At 48.5% G+C, this 19,559-nt stretch overlaps 1 protein-coding gene across 1 annotated transcript; it reads left to right on the forward strand.

Annotated features, from left to right (window-relative positions):
- Positions 1-17: 17 nt before the first annotated feature.
- On the forward strand, positions 18-19,337 carry ATG4B (autophagy related 4B cysteine peptidase). The gene is made up of 13 exons (XM_014870403.2): positions 18-159; positions 5,299-5,397; positions 5,820-5,891; positions 7,822-7,920; positions 8,349-8,450; positions 8,848-8,920; positions 9,255-9,334; positions 12,564-12,760; positions 13,706-13,784; positions 14,467-14,612; positions 15,203-15,259; positions 15,726-15,819; positions 17,584-19,337. The coding sequence occupies exons 1-13, from the start codon at positions 150-152 to the stop codon at positions 17,655-17,657; spliced, it is 1,182 nt and encodes a 393-aa protein (XP_014725889.1). The 5' UTR covers positions 18-149; the 3' UTR covers positions 17,658-19,337.
- The last annotated feature ends 222 nt before the right edge of the window (positions 19,338-19,559 follow it).

A 19,559-nucleotide genomic window follows, 5' to 3' on the forward strand; every position in this document is an offset into this window, starting at 1 on the left:
CTTTGACGAAACCAACAACAGCCAATCGGCGCGGAGTGCGGCGGACAGCGGCGCTCCCATTGGCCGGGACCGGCGCGTCGCGCCAGCAGCCGCGCAGGGCCGCGCCGGGCGTGAGTGTCGGCGGCGGCCGCAGCCTCGGCGGGGCCGCCATGGACGCAGGTGGGTCCCGGGCGGGCCCTGCCCGCGGCGCAGCGGCCGCGTTTCCCCTCGGGAGTCCCCGGCCCGGCTCAACCCGGCGGCCGCTCGAGGCCCGCGGCTCCCCGGCGCGGCCTCCCCGACGGGCGGCCAGGAATGCACCGCTTTCCGCCCTGGGCACGGCCCTGGGAGCCGCGGCCCTCCGGGGCCCGGCCACCCCCCCGGTGGGGCAGAGGGGAAGGCGGTGGCCGTGCGGCCGCCGGGGTTAGCCGGCTCAGGCCGGAGCCGGGCGGCGAGTCCCTCTGCCCTCTCCAGCCCCGATGCTGCCGTCGTTCCTCGAAAGCTCGGAGCTCTGCCGCCGGGTCGGGTCTGCCCGGGGGGGGAACCGGAGCGGGGAGCGGTGACAGGGCTGGTGTCGCTGTGCCCCGCTCCCCATGAGGGCTCGAGGGGCGAGAAGGCAGCTTGGAGGTAAGAAGGTGACTTTCGGGGGGTGAGAAGGCGACTCAGCCACTCATCGCCCTCACAGAGAACTCTAGCAAAGCTGTTTGTGGTAGAGATTTTGTTTTCGTGCGGGGTAAAGTAAAAATAAATGTTTGGCACTTGTGCTGGGACCCGCTTACCTCCAGCCTCAGCGTAGTAGCGGCTGCCACCCCCTCCGCAGCGATAAGTGTTGTTCATAATAACAAACGCTTCCCTGTGTACCGTGGGCTCCTCCTCCGCGTCGCCGAGCCCGGGTGTGCCGGGGATCCGGAGCTCCTGTCCCTCCTCAGGGCTGTCCTGACTTGCTTTTTGCCGTCGTGCCGCTGTTGTTGTCAGGGTGGTCCGGCTGGGAGCGTCCTCGGATCCAGTGTCACACCTGGGCACCGCTGAGTGAACTCGCACCCCCTGATCCTGAGATGTGTTTGCTTTCCCTTGGTGTGAGCCGTGCAAGGGAAGGAAAACTTTGCTGTGGTGGATGGTGGGGCTGGATCTCCTTCGTGAGAGGGGCTCAAGCCCCTTCATGTCCAGCCCTGCTCCCGAGATGGGGAGCTGACAGCAAAACTTGGAACTGTTTGCTCCAAGCTTTCAAGAAAGCATCACGCTTCAGTAGCCTGACTTTCCTCGCTGTCTGTCCCTTAACTCGTCGTTGGTGCTTGGATAATCAGGATTTATCTTGTTTGAAAGAGCTTAGGGGAAATAAAAGATTTAATCTTTTTTCTGCAAAGGGCAGAAGTAAGGGTTTGAGCTGTTTTGTGTTTTTCAGCAAAGTGTTTTACTACAGCAGTGAATTTACCTTCTCTTCTTGACTGTCTTTGAATTGTTCCACATCCAGTTGTGTTCCTCCTTTGCCTTGGGTGAGGTACCTGTAGCAGGTAAAGGAGAGATCATCCACCCAATTTCTGAGCCTTTTGTGGTGGCCTTAGTGGGAGGTGTGAGAGCCAGGCCTTTTCAGAGAATGGAGAAGCCCCAGGACTAGTCTGGGAAGGGAGGTATGGCAAAGCCTGGTTTTCCTTCACTTTTGGTATTTTGTGTGAGAAGTTCTTCAGCAGGCAGACTGACCAAGGTGGTTGGGAAAATCACCTGCCGTGTTTCTGTTTGAGTCACCCAAGCCTTCATTTGTTGTTATTCGTTTCCCAAAGGTGATGGGGAAACAAATGGCTTTGGTTGTGGTGTGGGAGATGAAGTTAGCATCCGTCATGGGCTGTCACAGTCTGGCCTCCAGCACGTTTGCAAAGTGACAGCAGCACTCAGGGGCTGCTCCCAGCACCCAGCTGTGCCTCTGGGTGTGTTTGCTACAAGTTGGGATAATGTTTCTATCTCGAGTGTTTCATTGTGTTGATTAAGACTATGAGAAAGGAGGGAAAATTTAATCTTCTGCCCTAATTCTGTGTGTTTAGAGAGTTGTTCTTGTGTCGAGATGATGGAGCACCTCTCCTATGAGGAAAGGCTGGGAAAGCTGGGGGTGTTCAGCCTGGAGAAGAGAAAGCTCTGGGGAGACCTGAGAGCCCCTTCCTGTGCCTAAAGGGGCTCCAGGAGAGGTGGAGAGGGACTTTGGACAAGAGCCTGGAGTGATAGCACAAGGGGAAATGGCTTCTCACTGCCAGAGGCAGGCTTAGATGGGATATTGGGAAGGAATTTTTCCCTGTGTGGGAGGTGAGGCCCTGGCACAGGGTGCCCAGAGAAGCCGTGGCTGCCCCATCCCTGGAATTGTTTCAGGCTGGGTTGGACAGGGCTTAGAGCACCCTGGTCTATTGGAAGGTGTCCCTGCCCATGGCAGGGGGTGGAATGAGCTGAGCATTAAGGCTCCTTCCAGCCCAAACCATTCAGGGATTCTGTTGTGGCATGTACAAAGCTTTGCCTTTCCTGCTGAGGTGCTCTGCAGATCCCATGGGAGGTGTGACCATGGGGCAGCGATCCAGCCAGCCTCCCCTCATCCCCAGTGTGTGCAAGGCTCCTGGAAAGCGAGGCTGCCTTTCTCAGGGTGAGCTGTGCAGGGCTGACACTCTGCTTTTTAACTATAAAACCGTGTGAAGTTGAACTGTTGTGTTTGATGTGCAGGGACTGCACATCCTTCTCTGCAGAAACTGCTGCTCCACTGTCCTGGATGCTCAGAGGTCGGTAATTAAAATAGACTGAGGGCTTTCTGAAGGTGAAGTTTTGGAGCACTGCCTGAGAAATGTGCTGATCTCACCCAGCTTCTGCAGCTCTGAGAGGAGCAGCTTCAAACAGGATTTCTGCTTGGTGAATTTCCAGATGTATTTCTCTTCTTCATCTCTGGCTGTAAGAAGGAGAGAAAGGCTCCTGTGCAGTCTGTGATGTTCTTTGTGCCCTGCTGGAATTGTTTGGGCTGATATTTAGCCCATCTGGGCAATAGCACAGTAGATGGACTTTGGAAAAGTGCTGGAGCATATGAAGGTGGAGGCTTGTAAAAGAAACACTCGGTGACCTCCAGCCTTGTGGGGAGTTTACTGCTCTCATTATAATGTCCTTGATACTAACTGGGAGCAATCTCTTAAATTTTCTTCCCTGTGAAGGGGAAACCTGAGCTCCTGCATTTAGTAGTTGTGCCTTTTCGACTGTTTTCTCTCCACATCCCAACACGAATGTCTGACCACCTCTTTGGGATGCACAGCTGGACACGCAGGGCCTTGTACAGAGCCAGATGTTGGGCATTCAGCTGAAGGGCTGTAAGGCTGGGACTCCTCCCCAGTGTGCAGTGTCATGACACATGTGCTGCAGTCCCTGAACACGTGGCTGGTCCAGCTGGAAATCCTCCTCTGTCTGCTGACCCCTTCCTCTCAGAGCTTTGGTGGAAGGGGAGAGACTCCAGCATCCCTTTCAGCTGCTGATCCTTGCTGTGAAGAGTCCAGTTGCATCCTGTCTTTGCTAAAGATCTGCAAACTGTGAGGCTGCAGAGGTTGTGATATTTGAGCAGGTCAGGGAATGTTGCTGGGAAAGAGAAGGAGGGATTGTGGATAGCTTGATGTTCCTGTATAGCATCCTTGTTTCACTCATTTCCTTCAAGCTATTTTTGAGACTCCTGACAGAGAATTGGACACATGGCAGGCTTAGGAACTGACAAAATAAACCACAGAATATTCCTTTGAGCTTTAAAACCTTCCTGAGAACTTCAGTTTGTATGTTAAGATCATGTCAGTTACCTTTTCAAATTCGTACATTTACAAGTTTGGGTAGTAGGTGGGAAAGAATTCCTTCATTTCCCTGCTAAAGCTTGTTAGAGGAGAAGACTGCAGCAGTAATTTGTTGGGACATTTCTGTGCAAGCAGAATTGTTTTGCTTAGCTTAGGAGTCACATCATGGGGTGGCAATGGTGTGGCCTGTGTAATCCTAAAGGTGCCTGGAACAGTCTTAAAGACTAGTTCACACAAGGAACATGATTTAAATCTTGTGGGGTGAAATTAAGGCAGAGTCTGATTCAAAATTTGGTTTAGGAGCCTGTCTTCATCTCTACTGCTGGGGTTCCTGCTTAAGCAGTGATCTTAGTGATGATGTCTGCTCAAGTGTTTTCTTGGACATTTGGAATTGGAATTCCAGGTCAGGGAACCTGGATTAGAAGGCTGAGATACTTCAGGAGGCCAAAGTGTGTTATGTAGCAGCAGGTTACTCTGGAGAAACCAGAAGTGGGGTGTGCCCTATTGAGAGAGATTTGCAAAGAATGGGGCTGACAGGAGCCTGTGGCCATGTGCTCATTTATCCTGCTTTAAATTCACATCACATCACCACAGATTTTATTGCATTTGCTCTGAGAGATGTTTTCAATCATTACTTTAAGTCACAGAACAGTCTGTCTTTAGCTCTGCTTTAAATTTTAGAGGTGGTTTGTTACAGAATTGGCACCTGTAAAATTATGTGGGTCTTTTCCAAAATTCCCAGGCTACTTTACAGTTTGTGTTTCCAAACACGGATCTAGTGGAGCACAGCTCATCTGACTTCTCTGGTTTTTCCTCCCTGTTGTTTGTACCCTGTTCACAACAGCTTAAGCTGCCCTGATCCAAGGGCAACCTGGGCTGTTGGGTTGTTCTGTCATGGTCCTGGAAGGGGATGGATTTTTAGGCACTGATGGATGCCATGCTGTGAAGGGAGCCAGTAAAAGAGACAAAAGTTTTGCCTGTCACCTTTGCACGAGTACATGTGCACAGCTCTGTGTTCCTCACGTTGTGGGGTGACACCTGTAAAGGCTTCTGCTGGGTTTGGTGCTTCTTGAGGAGGAACTGAGCAAGGTTTAGTTTCCACCTTAAGGTGATCTGTGTTTTGTGTGTTCTTCCCTCAAAATTTATGCTCTCTGCAAGGTAATTTTAACCACTTTGCTCGATGGAAAAGAGGCCCTCAACATCAATGCTATAACTGATGACATACAGGATGGTGCCTGTCCTGGGAAATGCTGCCAGGTGAAGTTTTAGATGTTTTCTGCCCCAGGCAGAACCTGGAGCTGGTCTAACCTAGAAATCCTGCTGCTTTTCTGCCTGTGGAGCAGCCAGGAGTGAGCCAGGGCTGGGTCACCTCTGTGCCTCCCAGAGCTGATGGGTGCAGAGCACTGGGAGCCAGCACACGGGTTTTGGGGGTGGGTGGGAGTCACTGGGCCACAGCAGCTCTGATTTGTCTGGTTTTAAAAACAAAAGGAAAAGCTATCAAAGGTCTGTGATTTCTCCTTTCTCTTTCTAGCTACTCTTACCTACGACACTCTGAGGTTTGAGTATGAAGACTTCCCTGAGACCAAAGAACCTGTTTGGATCCTTGGCAGGAAATACAGTGTTTTTACAGGTATTTTGTGTGCATAGTGCAATGTTTTAAGGCTTCAGAGGACTTTGTTGCACTTGGGTTTTAGCTGCCATATTTGTGTCTGTCTGGCCATTTCCATGGACTCTGGAATATTTTTGTGTAGGTAGTTACCATATATATGGAAGTTGTTGGGACATGTCATGGAGGCAGGGGGTAGAAGGATGGTTTGCTGCTTCATAATTTGCCTGTGGCCATAGTGTCTTTGGGTTGATTGCAGCTGTTTTGGGGGAGAAAGGAAGTGCTTTGTGCACAGCAGTACTGCTCTGTTCCTCTGCCAGACTCTACCTCTCTGGACTTGCAGACTGTGAGGAGCAGAATTCCTTTGGGAGGGTGAGTGAGAGGTGGGTTTAGCTGTCTTGGTGTCCCCCTCATGTGTGTGCCTTTCCATGCTGAAAACTTTTCAGAGAAAGAAGAGATTTTGTTGGATGTGACCTCTCGCCTTTGGTTCACCTACAGAAAGAACTTCCCTGCTATTGGTATGTACACAGTCCCCACAAACATGACATCATTTCCATTCATAAGAGTCTGAAATGTGCTTCATCTCATTGATTAGACAGATTTTTTGAGAATTCCTTATCCCCTTGGGCAGGAGGGATAGCAGCAGTTTTTAAAAGGACACAAGGAGGAGTTTGGGAAGTCTGCTCTTGTTTCAGGCAACATGAGAGGATTTTTGTCCTTCATGATGTTCCACATCAGTCTAGTGTGAAATATTACTGAATAATGGTCTTGGGCTTGAAGTGGATTAAAATGATGAAACCTAGAAAATGATACAGAAATTGTTGCCTTTGTGCATCTGCTCCAGGCTCTGCTTGGGGCTTTTGTTTGTTGAGGGGGAGTTAGGTGCCTGAAATGTGTGTTTCACACGGGAGCTGTAGTGATAGGGGAATATTTCCCCATGAGCTCAAAGGAGGATGTCTTGGTTCCTTAAGAGATTCTGCATGGTCTCTTCTGGGGTTTGGGTTTGTGTGCTGGGTGCAAGGTGTATCAGAGGAGATCTAAGGGCAGGTAAATGGGGCTCCAAGGTCCCCCATGTCCACCTTCTGTCACTGCCATCCCCAGCTGTCAGTGGGAAAGGAACATGGCTCAGGTTTGGAAAAGTGACTTCTTCCCAACTGGTCCTTCTGGCTTGTGCTATTCTTTTCCTGCTGGGAAGCCCTCTGCCTCACAAGCTCTGAGACATCTTTGATGCAGTTTAATCCCTTTAAATTCATATTTGTGCACCAGAGTTAAACATATGTTAGAGAACAAAGGGTTAGCACATGTTTAACTCATGTTATAGAGACTCAATTACAGAGGCTCACAGACACAATTTTGGTTTCCTTGTGAGTCATTAAAGGCTGTGGAGTGAAGACAGACCCCATTTTCTGAGTCATTTCCCAATTACACCATAGATATGATTTGCATGTCATATACAGTAAACCTTTTTCAGTATTTTTTCTTCCAGTCAACCCTGTTACTGTTTGTCCCTTCCCTCTGTGCTACCCCACTTAATTATTATAAGTGTTTGGGAACTGTCTAGTGCTAATTTTGTAAAGCATTATCACTTTTGAAATTTGTCTGTCTAATAAATTACTGGTGAAGTTATAGAAGGCAACTGGTGACCATTGAGAAGCTGATTAAATAGTCCTTCAGGTGATTTTTCTCCCTGTTTAGGACCAAAAGAAGAAAGCAGCATTACAAAGACTTGCAGCAGCTGTGCCCAGGCACAGATTACCTACTGTGATCACACTGAACATTTGATCTCTTATTTGTAGTAACAGCCAGAGCTGCAGTTTCCTTTGGAAGGTCTGTCAGGGAAATGCTTTCAGCCTTGTGTCCTTTGTCTTAGACTTTCCAGCATGAGCTGATATCCAGCTTTCTCCAACAATACGTAGGATGTGTCTTTTTTTCACTGCTTGGGTAGGTTTTTTTTTTGGGCTGGTGCCTTTTTTTTTGGCCTGACTACATTGTTAATTTTGAAATGTTATTTGTAGCCACTTCTGATGCTGGAATTCCCTGGGACTGGTTTGTTCTGCATGATGAGTTGCCTTCTCAAGATGAGGATTACAAGTATCATCTTTGACAAACACCTTTGTAGAAATGTGTCTTAGTTGGGTTGAGAGTCTGCAGCCAGGCTCAAGGGCTGTTGTTCTCCTGAGAAATTCAGCTCTCTCTTGAGTTGTTTGGATTTCCCTTGGAATTTATTTCCCCTTTCAGTTAGTGTTAGAGGAGTTTATTTATTTGTTTTTAAGGGATGCCCTAAGTTACTCATCGATAACCACATTTTTGGCTCTCAGTCTTGGGTGTGTGAGCTAAGCTAGTCCTCATTGCCTCGTTTCTCCGTGAACCTGCTGCCCATTCATTCTTCTCCCTCTTGGCACTGTCTTACCATTCATTCCCTGTTTATTTTTCCATCCTTGTTTCCAGGAGGAACTGGTCCCACCTCTGACACAGGCTGGGGCTGCATGCTGCGCTGTGGCCAGATGATCTTTGCTCAGGCCTTGGTCTGCAGGCATTTGGGAAGAGGTAAAGCAGGGCACAGCCCACACTCACCTCCAGAGCCATGTGCTCCCATGAGTGCAGCACTTGGAAGAACAGATAATAAGGACACAGCTGGGAATCACTGAGGGTTCTGTAACTTTTTCTCCACTCTTCTCAAGTTCAGGGCTGTTGAGAGAATAGTCTACTTGGAACTCTCCAGGGATATTTGTATTTTCTGAATTTGTTTTTGTTTGTTTGCTTTCCTATGGGTGATGGTACTTTATCCCAGCTGTAGGAATGTTTTCTGTTATTTTAACCTTAGCCCTTTACTGTTGGGAATGCCTCAGATGCTTAGTATTAATATGACAGTGTGAAAATTGAGTTGGTCAATATACAGGAAGAGAATTGCAGCTTGCAGCCTCTGGTTGCTAATAAATACCATGTTTATTTCAAATATCCCTTGTCTGTCCTAGACTGGAGGTGGATAAAAGGGAAGAGGCAGACGGATAATTATTACAACGTTCTTAATGCCTTCATTGACAAAAAAGACAGCTACTACTCCATTCACCAGATAGGTAAGAAGAAATAAATGCTCAGATGTAGCAAATGGGCTAAGGAAGGCTCTCACCTTGATACAAACTTCCCTGAAAAATCAGAGAAGCAGCCTGTCCCAGTGTTTCATGTGGGTGAACAGAACTCAGGTCATAGGGGTGGTCTAGTGATCAAACACTGGGTAAAGCTTCTTCTGAGGCAACACTGCCCTTTGAACTTCTGTGCTGCTGCATTTTGGGGAAAGAATTTGCTCTGCAGTCCTTCAGGATGTGTTCTCACTCCCATGAAACAGTAAATACTACTGATTCAATAAAGCTTCCAAGTGAGAATTCTTCCCAATTAAATACAATCGTTATTAGGAAGGGATTCAGTGTGGGTTGATGATTGACTGTATTATTTTGTTTTTTTGTTGTGCTGCAGCCCAGATGGGAGTCGGGGAGGGGAAATCCATAGGCCAGTGGTACGGACCAAACACGGTTGCGCAGGTGCTCAGGTGAGTGCTGCCCTTTTCCTTTTCTGCCTTCAGTCAGGCACTGGGGCTGGTTGGTTTGTGGTACCTCTGAGCTGACAGGCTCTGCCTGGCTTTTGGAGCATGAGCTGCCTTTAATAACACCCTCCCTCCTCTCACCATTCTCCCCTCACATCAGTATATGAGCAGATGGCTCCCTGGAATTGCCTAACAGCAGCTTTCCCAGGTCAAAGCACATTTCACAGCATAATTGATAACACCAGTCTCTCCTAATCCAGGCTCTCTCTAATACACCACCATCTTTGCCTTGTAGTTGTATTAATCCATCATTACTTATTTGTTTTTCATTTTCCTCTAGAAAACTTGCAACTTTTGATACGTGGAGTTCCCTGGCAGTACACATAGCCATGGACAACACAGTGGTGATGGAAGAAATCCGTAAGTGTCACAGGGGGGTAGAATGTGGTCTATCCTGGGCAGCAAGAGCTCAGAAACAAGCTGGAGAGCACAACAAGCAGGAAGAACATGTTCTGTCTTTGAGAAATTGTTCCCTGTGAGGAAGATGAGGCCCTGGCACAGGGTGCCCAGAGGAGCTGTGGCTGCCCCATCCCTGGCAGTGTCCAAGGCCAGGTTGGATGGGGATTGGAGCAACCTGGGATAGAGGAAGGTGTCCCTGCCCATGGCAGGGAGTGGAACAGGATGAGCTTTAAGGTCCCTTCTGGCACTTGTGATCTGTGAAAGCTGTGTCCAGGTGTGCTAAAACAAGGTGAGAATTGCTGTTCCAGGGCAAGGAAGGGCCTTGTTTGACTTTCATTTCATCTGATGATGCCTCTGGATCTGGAGAGAAGGTTTGCTGACCTTCAGACAACATATGGGAGCTGCTTGGTAGGCAGTGTCAAACTTGTTTATGGCCACAAGGAGCAAGCAGTAAATTGTTGGTTCCTCTCTTACATAATTGGTAGGAAGGGTTCTGCTGTTGGACAGAGTAAGAAAGCCAGAACAGATCTGAAGAGCAAAAGGGCCAAAATTGTCATGGGGAGAGGCTAAGAAGAGAATCCACCTCTCTCATTTTAAGGAATACATTCACTGGTGGTTTCTTCTTTTTTCTTTCTTTGTTTTTTGAGGCATCCTGCTGACAGGCTGGCTCTGGAGGCTGAGCAGCTTTTCTTGCCTGTACTGAGCCTGCCTGCTCTGGATGCAGCACTGCAGTAGCCAAAGCTACAAAGCTGAGCACCTGTACTGCTGGTTGCTGCAATCCTGCATGGTCCTGGCCTCAGCAGCCTTCCCATGGCTTGCTTCAGGCTAATTTCTGAGGCAGTGAGCCCACCCAGCACAAACCTTGCAGTGTTTCTGCCAGGGCAGTGCTCTGGAACAGTTGGTGTAGGGTTACAGGTGAGATCGTGACTGGCACCATTTAGGCTGGCTTGGCTGCCACAAGGCCAAGATCAATAGCCAGGCAATTTTTGTCTGGAGTGCAAGACAGTCATTTTATGAAGTCACATCTCTTGTCAGGTAGTGTCAGTTGGGTCTAACTGAGAAATGTGTGTCTAACCTTAGCTGAAGGTATATGCTGATGCCCTTGGCTTAAAAAAAAAAACAAATTTAAAACAGAAATTGGATTATCTTTCATCTTCAGCCTGCAAGTATCACTTCTAGAGCTGAAGTATGCTGGCTACAAGGCTACAGAGCTTGCAGGCTCTGTCTGGCACTGGCTGTTCAGCACTGATGCTGCTTCAAGTGACATGTCCATACAACTTGTCATTGGCAGGGGTATGTGTGCTTGTTTTCCTCAAATGTGGATCATAATGTACCTGTTCAGAGCCTGAAAATCACTGTGTGAGTGGCTCTGATGTCTTACATGTCTGTAGGTTTGTGTTTGATACCTTGTGGCCCAAACATTGTGGATAAAAGTAATGTTGTTTCATACATCTGTTACTTTGTCCCTGATGGGGTTCAGCCAAAGGTTCACAGGAAATGCCTTTTGTTACAGCAGTGAAGAAACATTAATCTTTATCCCTTCCCTGTCAGTGTTCCATGAGAAAGGGCATCTCAGCTGGGCCCGAGATGGAGGAGAATCCTGTGCATTGTAAATGTGGTGAGAATCCAAGCCAGTTAAAGCCAGTACCTGCCAGCAGCAGGAGAGCTGTCATGTCAAATCTGTTGGAATATGTTTGCAGTGAATGGTTTGGATCCAGCTGGGAAGTTTTAGGCAGGTTCTGCTCTGCAGTGGAACCACAGAACTGCAAAGCCTGCCAGCTAGCAAGGTGAATTTAGCCTGTGCCAAGCTCTCTGCTGTTTAAACTGCAGGTAAATATGTTCATACACAGCACAGGATTGCCACGTGCTTAGTCTGATGAGGAAACCTGCAGTGACATCCCATTCAGCAACAGCACTGGCTTGGCAGCTGATTTCACATCATCTGGACAGGCTACTGCAACAAAATAACATCTGCTTTAGCAGGAGAAATCGCTACAAATAATGACTTTGAGTTTCCTCAGAACCTCTGGTAACTACGTCTGTACATCAGATGCACACATACACCTCCCTTCTTGAGGGAGGAACTGCAAGAGGCTTTAGATCAAAGTCCTATTTCTTCTGAATTTGGGTGTAATATTGTCCTCATTCAGCTGGGTTTGAAGCTCTCAGTAGTGAACAAATACCCAGCTGAAATGGCAAATGGCTGGTGATTAAGGTGTTTGTTTACATCATGCCCTACCTGCTACAATGTCCTGGCATTCCATTTAGGCTGGGAATAAATTAAATGATCCTCTGGCATTCTGTCCAACTGCCTTGGCTTCATGATTATTTAATCATGCTGTGGGTTTCTTTGGAGTTTGGGTTGGGTTGGTTTTTTTTTTCCAAACACCCAGCAAGTAATTAAATTGGCCAGTGAGACAGGTAGGCTTGGAGTTGTTTCTGGATCAGAATTTACATAACCTGGGTGCATTACAGACTGGCTGTGTGTTTGTCAAGCCTTTAGGATGAGGATGCAGAGTGCTTATGTCATGTGTATGCCCTGAGGAATTCTGCTGCCCCATATCTTAGAGGTAGAATTCATGCTGAAATTGCAGAGTTTAATGACCATACTGCTTTAGGTCTGTAAAATAGCTTATGAGGGATCCCCAAGAAAATTTATGAAGGTTTTTGCGACCTTTAGGAAAGTTATAACTACTCTAGACAGATACCATGTTTGTATCTTGCTGCAGCACTGAATTACAGGTGAATACTTCCTGTGACTCATAATGCTGTCCTCACTCAGTCATTCATACCCTCTGTCAACTCCTCCAGAGCTGGACACTCCAGAACTTTCCTCTTTCTGCCTCCAAGCTTTGTGAATTGAGGACAGTTGTCTCACCTGCTAATCAACTCGCCCAGCTTTGTTGGCACAGGTGGTTGCTCTGTTTTGTTGTTTCTGGAAGAATTTACATTTTCACTGCTCAGCAGTTGGTAGTTGTGGGTACAAGGTGCCCACTGTGGCTTGGTGTGAGCTCAGCTGAGGCTGAGCCCTGCACACACATCACACAGCCCCAGCACTTGACCTCTTCAAGCTCTTTTTGGCTTTAAGTGCTGTGGGCTTTTGCTGAAGAGCAGTTGTAGATCAGAGGAATGACTCAAGGTGTGGAAACAGAGTCCTGATGCTTTGTGCTGCTGTTCCCTTTTTCCATAGGGAGGTTGTGCCAGTCCAACGTGCCGTGTGCTGGAGCTGCAGCATGCCCTGCCCTGGAGTCAGATGTGCTCTACAATGGGTGCCCAGAAGATGTGGGGCTCAGAGAGAGGCTTGCCCTGTGGAAACCACTGGTGCTGCTGATACCTCTCCGCCTCGGGCTCACAGAGATCAATGAAGCCTATATTGAAACACTAAAGGTAGGGAATCTGGAGCTGAATTCCTGCTGGGGTGATGCTTAAGGATCTTGTTGTGAATTAAGCAATTACTCAGAAGTCATTGGAAAAGAAAAATGTGTTTAGAGACAATCCTTGTCAGAGGTCAGGATGTAGGTTCTTTCAAGCTGTGGTGAGGAAAATAGAGGGGCTTGAGGGGTTGGGTTGGTTTTATTTTTCTTTTGAGTACCTTACTTTGCAGCTTAAATCACAGCCTCTCTTTGTGTGCAGGTGGTACCAACCTGCTGAAGCCTTTGTTCAGCACAACTGTATCCTGCTTAGTGTTCACCTGAGTGTTAGTTAACAGAGTGTTGCATACTCCCCCTGGCTCAGATGCTGAAGTTTGTGCTGCAGCCTGAGGCTAAGAGCTGTCAGGTGGTTGCAGGTTAGAGTATTGAGAAGCTGCAGAATTTCAAGTGTGCACAAGACAGGGAGCACAATGCTAGCAAGCTCTGAGCTTGGGTAAGAGACCTCTAGATTCAGATTTGTGGGAGGTTACTTCCCTTAACTCAGTAGATCATGCTTGGCTGCTCCAGGTGGATAAGGAACTTAAACTGTTTCCTGAAAGATTGTTCCCTCCTGAGAGCACTGTTGCAACCTGATGACAGCTCCAGGGATCTTGCCAATGATTGCAGCAGAGCCAGGGCTTGCCCGTACCAAGTCCTGGAGTAGTGCAGCTTCTTTCATTTGGTCCACCTGTCTACTCCTGTCAGCAGTTGAAAGTGTTTTGGAGCTGCTTCCATGTTCCTAGAAAGCCCTGTGATGCAGCCTGATGGAAATTTTCTCCAGAAATGGCTGGTTTCACTGCTAGAGTTGCTGATTTTCCATGTCCCTGTCCATCTTTCCCACTGCATTTTTGGATGTTTGCCTTTGTTCCCACGTGCTGTTTCACTGTCTGTCAGCTGTGTGTTTTCTGTGTTGCTTTTCCAGCACTGCTTCATGATGCCCCAGTCCCTGGGAGTGATTGGAGGGAAGCCAAACAGTGCTCACTACTTCATTGGCTATGTAGGTGAGTGCCCAGAGGACTGCAAAGACTGTCCAAAGAATCTCTCCCTGGCTAAAAAAATGCTTGTGGGTTGGCTCAGCTCTCCTGCTTAGCCTGTGCTGCATGCTGCAGGGTTCTCCTGTCCTGCTGGAAGTGTGGAAGGCTGCTGTGGGCTGAACCTCTCACCTGAGTGATGTAGATTTGAATAGTGACCATAAACTTACACTGCATAACACTAAATCTGCTCTGTGGCGTGCATAGAGCCTGCTTCCTGCGTTCAGAGCTGACCTCCCTCTGCAGCTTGGCTGGATTTAACTGTTCTTTAGGTGTACCTCAAACCCTACAAACTCTTATTACTCTCCTCCTTCCCTCTGGTTTCCTCTCTGCCAGAGACCTCAGGTTATTACTGTTTAGATTTCTGGGGTCTGTTTGAGCTCACCCAGGAAGGGATGAGCAGGAACAATACCCAAACAGTGCCTGTGCCTCAATCCCAGGGTGTCACAGTGGAGTGGCCACCGTGGTTGTGCTGGCAGCTGTGCCTGGCTGAGAAGCATTTGGGGAAGTGACTGAAAGCAAGATGTCCCTGGAATGTGGATTCCTCTGTGTGGTTATGAGCTGGCTCTGCTGTTACTCTTCCTCCTCTTTCACCACTTCTCAGCTTCTGGCAGGGTTCTCCCTGTTGATGTGTCCTTGTGTCTGTGCCCAGGTGAGGAGCTCATTTACCTGGATCCTCACACCACACAGCCAGCAGTGGAGCCCAGTGACAGCAGCTGCCTCCCCGATGAGAGCTTCCACTGCCAGCACCCTCCGTGCAGGATGAGCATCGCTGAGCTCGACCCCTCCATTGCCGTGGTGTGTCCTGTTCCTCCTGTTCCCCATCACTCCAGGGGCACTGCTGGGGTCCCCCTGTTCCACAGGCAGCTGGCAGAGGCAGTGGTGAAGGGTTGGGTACTCTGCAGTGCTCTGGGCGAGTGCTGCCCTGGGTTTTGGTGACACTGGTAGGTCCTCAGAGAGAGTGGCTTGTCCCAGGGAAGTCCCCCTTGCATGGCAGTGTCATTCTCTTGGGTTTAGTTTGGGCTTTGATTCCAGCCTTTTGATAGGCAGATCTGAATCCATTCCTAAATCCACAATGATGCACCATGGCTTGTTTTCTGTTGAACCTGAGATGCCTGCCCTTTGTTTCCTTTGTTCCACCTGGTTTTCCTTCTGCAGTAAAGAAAATGTTGATGATTCCAGCACTTGGATAGCCTGGTCACATCAAGCCTTTGTGGAGTGTTCAGTTTAACAGGGCAGTGTCAGGCATGTTTTTAAACCAAGGCACTCAGAAGTAGTAACTGCTTCCAGTCCTGACCGTGTTACTTGATGTAGATACAGGGCCTTAAGCCTGAAATGATCAATCTAAAATATAAAAGGATGAAGTATTTTTCTTCTTTTTTTTTCAGGGCTTTTTCTGCAACACAGAGGCAGACTTTAATGACTGGTGCCAGCAAATCAAGAAGGTTTGTGTTTATAGATCTGGTCAGACACTGGAACAGGCTGCCCAGGGAAGTGGTGGGGTCCCCATCCTGGGAAGTGTTCAAATGGCATGTGGCACCTAGGGGACATGGTTTAGTGGTGATATTGGCAATGCTGGTGGAATGGTTGGACTCGAAGATCTTGGAGTTGTTTTCCAACTTTAATAAGTCTCTGAGTCTCTGTCCCTGGGAAAGAAGTATCAGATATTTTGTTTCCAAACCACAGCACAGAGACCATGTTCTCTGCAGCATGACCCCATTTAAGCACATCTAAATAGTTTATTAAACTACCAAAAGGAGCATAACTCTGAAATCCTGTTGATGATGTGATTCGAAAGCTTTGAAAAACATTTTTCCATCTATAGTGAGGTCCCAAGAGATCACTGTTGGCCCTGAAGTGCACCAGCAGTGCAGAGCTGTTGGTTCTCATGGCTCTGCTCTGTCTCCACAGCTGTCCCTGGTCAGAGGAGCCCTGCCCATGTTCGAGCTGGTGGAACGCCAGCCCTCACACTTCTCCAACCCTGACGTCCTCAATCTCACACCAGGTGAGGCCATGCAGGGAGGGAGAGCTGAGGGTGACCCCGTCCCTTTGGGTTTCTGGAAATCATGTGGAATCACGTGTTGACTTCTAGTATGTTCCTGTTCCACCTGGAATTTAACCTGGAGTTCTTGGGTCAATTGATGTAGTACTTTGGCTTTCAGCTAGAGGTTTGCAGGTGCCACAGTGTGTCAGGATGATTTTTAGAATGATCTATGAATGGGGATGGTGACTGAGCAGAAGAACAAACGAGCTGAGAGGCTGATGTGGTAGTGTGACTCTGTGGTTTCTGAAGGGATGCTTGGAGGAATCAAAAGTGTCCAGTGAAAAGGCTAAAAACTGAGTTTGTTGGTAATGAAAACGCTCCAAGACAGGGCTGGTCACACTGTTCCAGCATTAGACACTCTTTCCTGGCATGCACCACTACCAGTGGGAAAAAGGACAAGTGCTGGGCACTAATCTTGCCTGTCAGGCTCTGCTTATCACATCAATAACATGAGCAAACATTGCAGGAGATAAAGCCATTGGCTGGGCAAGCCTACCCTGTCACCAGGCATTGGGTGGCCTCCTGGCAACCTGTACTTCTGGTCCCTCCCTCCATCTGCCCTCCTTCCTTAAAAGCTTTCATTATCACACTGTCCTTTGCTGTTAAGAGTGCTCAATTCCCTTCAACTGTCAATTGATCCTTGCCTGTCTTAAATTGTCCTTAATGTTGTCTTTCCTACTCTTAAAAATGTCTCTGTAATGGACTACTTGACCTCCCTCTTCCCTGGCTTGTAGAGCCTCTCCCATCTGCCAAGGCCATTTCTGTTAGTTCTGTCTCTCACTAGAAGGAGTAATTGAACTTTGAGCCCCTTTCAGGATCTAAAGGGGTTCCAAGAAAGTTGGAGAGAGCACACAGTGACAGGATAAGTGGGCATGGCTTCCCACTGCCAGAGGGCAGGGATATTGGGAAGGAACTTCTCCCTGTGAGGGAGGTGAGGCTGTGGCACAGGGTGCCCAGAGAAGCTGTGGCTGCCCCATCCCTGGAAATGTCCAAGGCCAGGTTGGACAGGGCTTGGAGCAGCCTGGGATAGTGGAAAGTGTCCCTGCCCATGGCAGGGGGGCAGGACTGGATGATCTTGAAGGTCCCCTCCAACTCAAACCATTCTTGGATTCTGTCCAGCCTGAACTAACAAAGGTTTCTCCCTTATTCCCCCTGTGCTAAAGTTGCTTCCTTCCCCTTTAAGTGTGAGCTCTTTTTTCACCATACAGTTGGAAGGGTAGGGAGGTTGGATCTACTAACATAACCTTTCCTCACAAAGTGAACTGTACTAATTGCTTTTAGGAGAGTGTGTGTTGTAACTACGTTCCCTAACAGTTGCACCAAAAACAACTATAGTAGAAACTATTCTCTAATACATAGGGATAAATGTATCTCTTATTTGGGACAGAAATCTTCATGGGTATTAGTTCAGACCTGGGCAAGTTCTGCATTGAGCCTCTTGAGGCAGAACAGTCTTCTGCTGATGAAGGTTGTACTAAACAGTGGCAGCAGAAATGTGTTTGGATTTGTGAAAGATTACATGCTTCTGTGCTCCATGTAATTCTCTCCAGTGCATTTTCCATACCACTGACATGTTCTTAACCCTCCTTAGAGCCCTCACTTGGGTTTGTCCCTGAGTCTTGGAACTCGTGGGCACTTGGCACTCAAACTGTGATGCCCTCAGCTGCTGGTCTCAATGACAGTAACAGCATCCCGCTGAGGCAGCGCTTTCTTCTTCTCTTCCAGACTCCTCTGATGCCGACAGATTGGAAAGGTTCTTTGACTCGGAAGATGAAGACTTTGAAATTCTGTCCCTTTGAAAACAAATAGGAAACTGACTCTGCAAATTTGTGTATGTGTGGGGAGAAGGGGGGAGGGAAGCTCCTTCGAGAGCCTGGGGCTACCGGTTTTCATAGGCGCTTGCTGCCATCCCTGCCTCCCGTCCATCCTGGCATTCCGTGCAGCCTCGGAGCGGAGTGTGCAGTGTCTGCAGTGGGATGAAGAACCCAGAAGATGTTACAGCCTTCCTGGCTGCAGTTGGAATTTCTCAGCAGCAAACAGTTGCTGGAAGTGGATGCAGTCGTGCTTAGGAGTTCAAAGCCTATCTGTTACATCAGCAGGTCAGCTGGGCCTTCTGGGGAAGGCACGGAAATCGTTAGAGCGCTGAATCCTTCCATGGGGACTCCCCTCTGAAGCTTAAAGTAGAGCCCACCTGTCATTTAGCAGGAGAAACGTCCAGTTAATGCCTTTAGCAGCTTCCCTTCTCACTGGCCAACCTGGACTGCAGCTCACAATGCCAGGGAACAGCAGCCACATCCCACAGACAGCTGTGAAGCCTCCGGAGTGCAGGTCCCTACGGTACAACTGTTCATGCTCTGCAGGACACTCAGCACTACCTCTCCTGTTCACACACTATGGAAAGGCAATTGAGGGAACTTCGAAGTGACTGGGAATTCCATAAGTGAAGTGTGGAGCAGTGCTGTTCTGCTGGGGAGCATCTCAATCCCAGTTTAAATAACAGAGGAATGGAAGAATAGAGAATGTTTGTGCTGCTCAGTGAGTCAAACCATGTGCTTCTACAATGGAATAATCTCTACAGCAATTACCTTCAGGAAAGCTGCTTTGAACAGAAAACTGAATTCCACAGCCCTGGAACAGAGCTGGGAGAGCTGAACAGGGCACCAGGATCTGCCAGGCATGTGCCAGGCTTCTTCTGCCTGTCCCCCAGTGTGCTGGCATAGCGAATAGGGAGTGATGCTGTCCTGCCAAAAACCCAAGGTCTAAAACCTCTTGAGGTGCCCTGGGTGGGTTGGTCAGCACTTCCTCCAGCTACTCCTGTCAGACATTCCCTTTCCAAAGCAGAAGAGGTGCCTGAAGGTCGAGTAGGTTTCCAAGCTGTGTCAGTACCTTGCCTCTGCCAGCTCCCCTCCCTGTGGAGTGTGCCCAGAGGTGCTGTAGGAGAACCTAGAAAAACCCCTGTCAGGTAACCATCCCAAGAGGGGCAGAATGCCTTGAGAAGGTCCAAATATACTGGAAATCTTTAGCTACTTTAAGATGGTAGCTCTGCCTAGGGCCCTTCTCCACAGAAAGGTAACCCGTGGAGGAGAGCTGTCTCCATGCACACTGCAAGGGAAGTTGCTGCCATAGTTTCCTTGGTGCGTGCTGCACACTGCAACCCTGTTTACAAAGCTTTGGTTTGTGCATTCGGGTTTGGAACCTGTCAGATGGTGGTGGTGTGCCCAAGGGTGGTGGCACCAGGCTAGAAATGACCTGTTTCCCCCATGTCTGACCTACTGATGCTCTAACTGTCCCTGTGATACCTGAAAGCAGAGGTTTGAACTGGGAACCACAATGCTTCTGTCACTAAATTATTATTTGCTGCTTTCTGCCTGCTTCTCCTCTTCTCTCTTGTAGCCAGGGGAAGAGGCAGCAGAGGAAGTGGGGCTGTGCTCCATTCATCTGCTTTCAATTTCTATCTGAATAAACAGATCTAAAATCTTTGCCTGTCCTGATGTCCTTGCACACATTGAAGGTGGTGGTGGGTAGTATGCAGTACACAGAAGAGTCCAGGGTGTAGAGGGGCTCCAAGAGAGCTGGAGAAGGACTTTGGACAAGGGCCTGGAGGGACAGGACAGGGGAAAATGGCTTCCCATTGCCAGAGGTCAGGGTTAGATGGGATATATGGGAAGGAATTCTTCACTCAGAGGGTGGGAAGGCCCTGG

The sequence above is a fragment of the Sturnus vulgaris genome, chromosome 10, assembly GCF_052056855.1.
Source record: "Sturnus vulgaris isolate bStuVul1 chromosome 10, bStuVul1.hap1, whole genome shotgun sequence".
In the NCBI taxonomy this organism is placed as follows: domain Eukaryota; kingdom Metazoa; phylum Chordata; class Aves; order Passeriformes; family Sturnidae; genus Sturnus; species Sturnus vulgaris.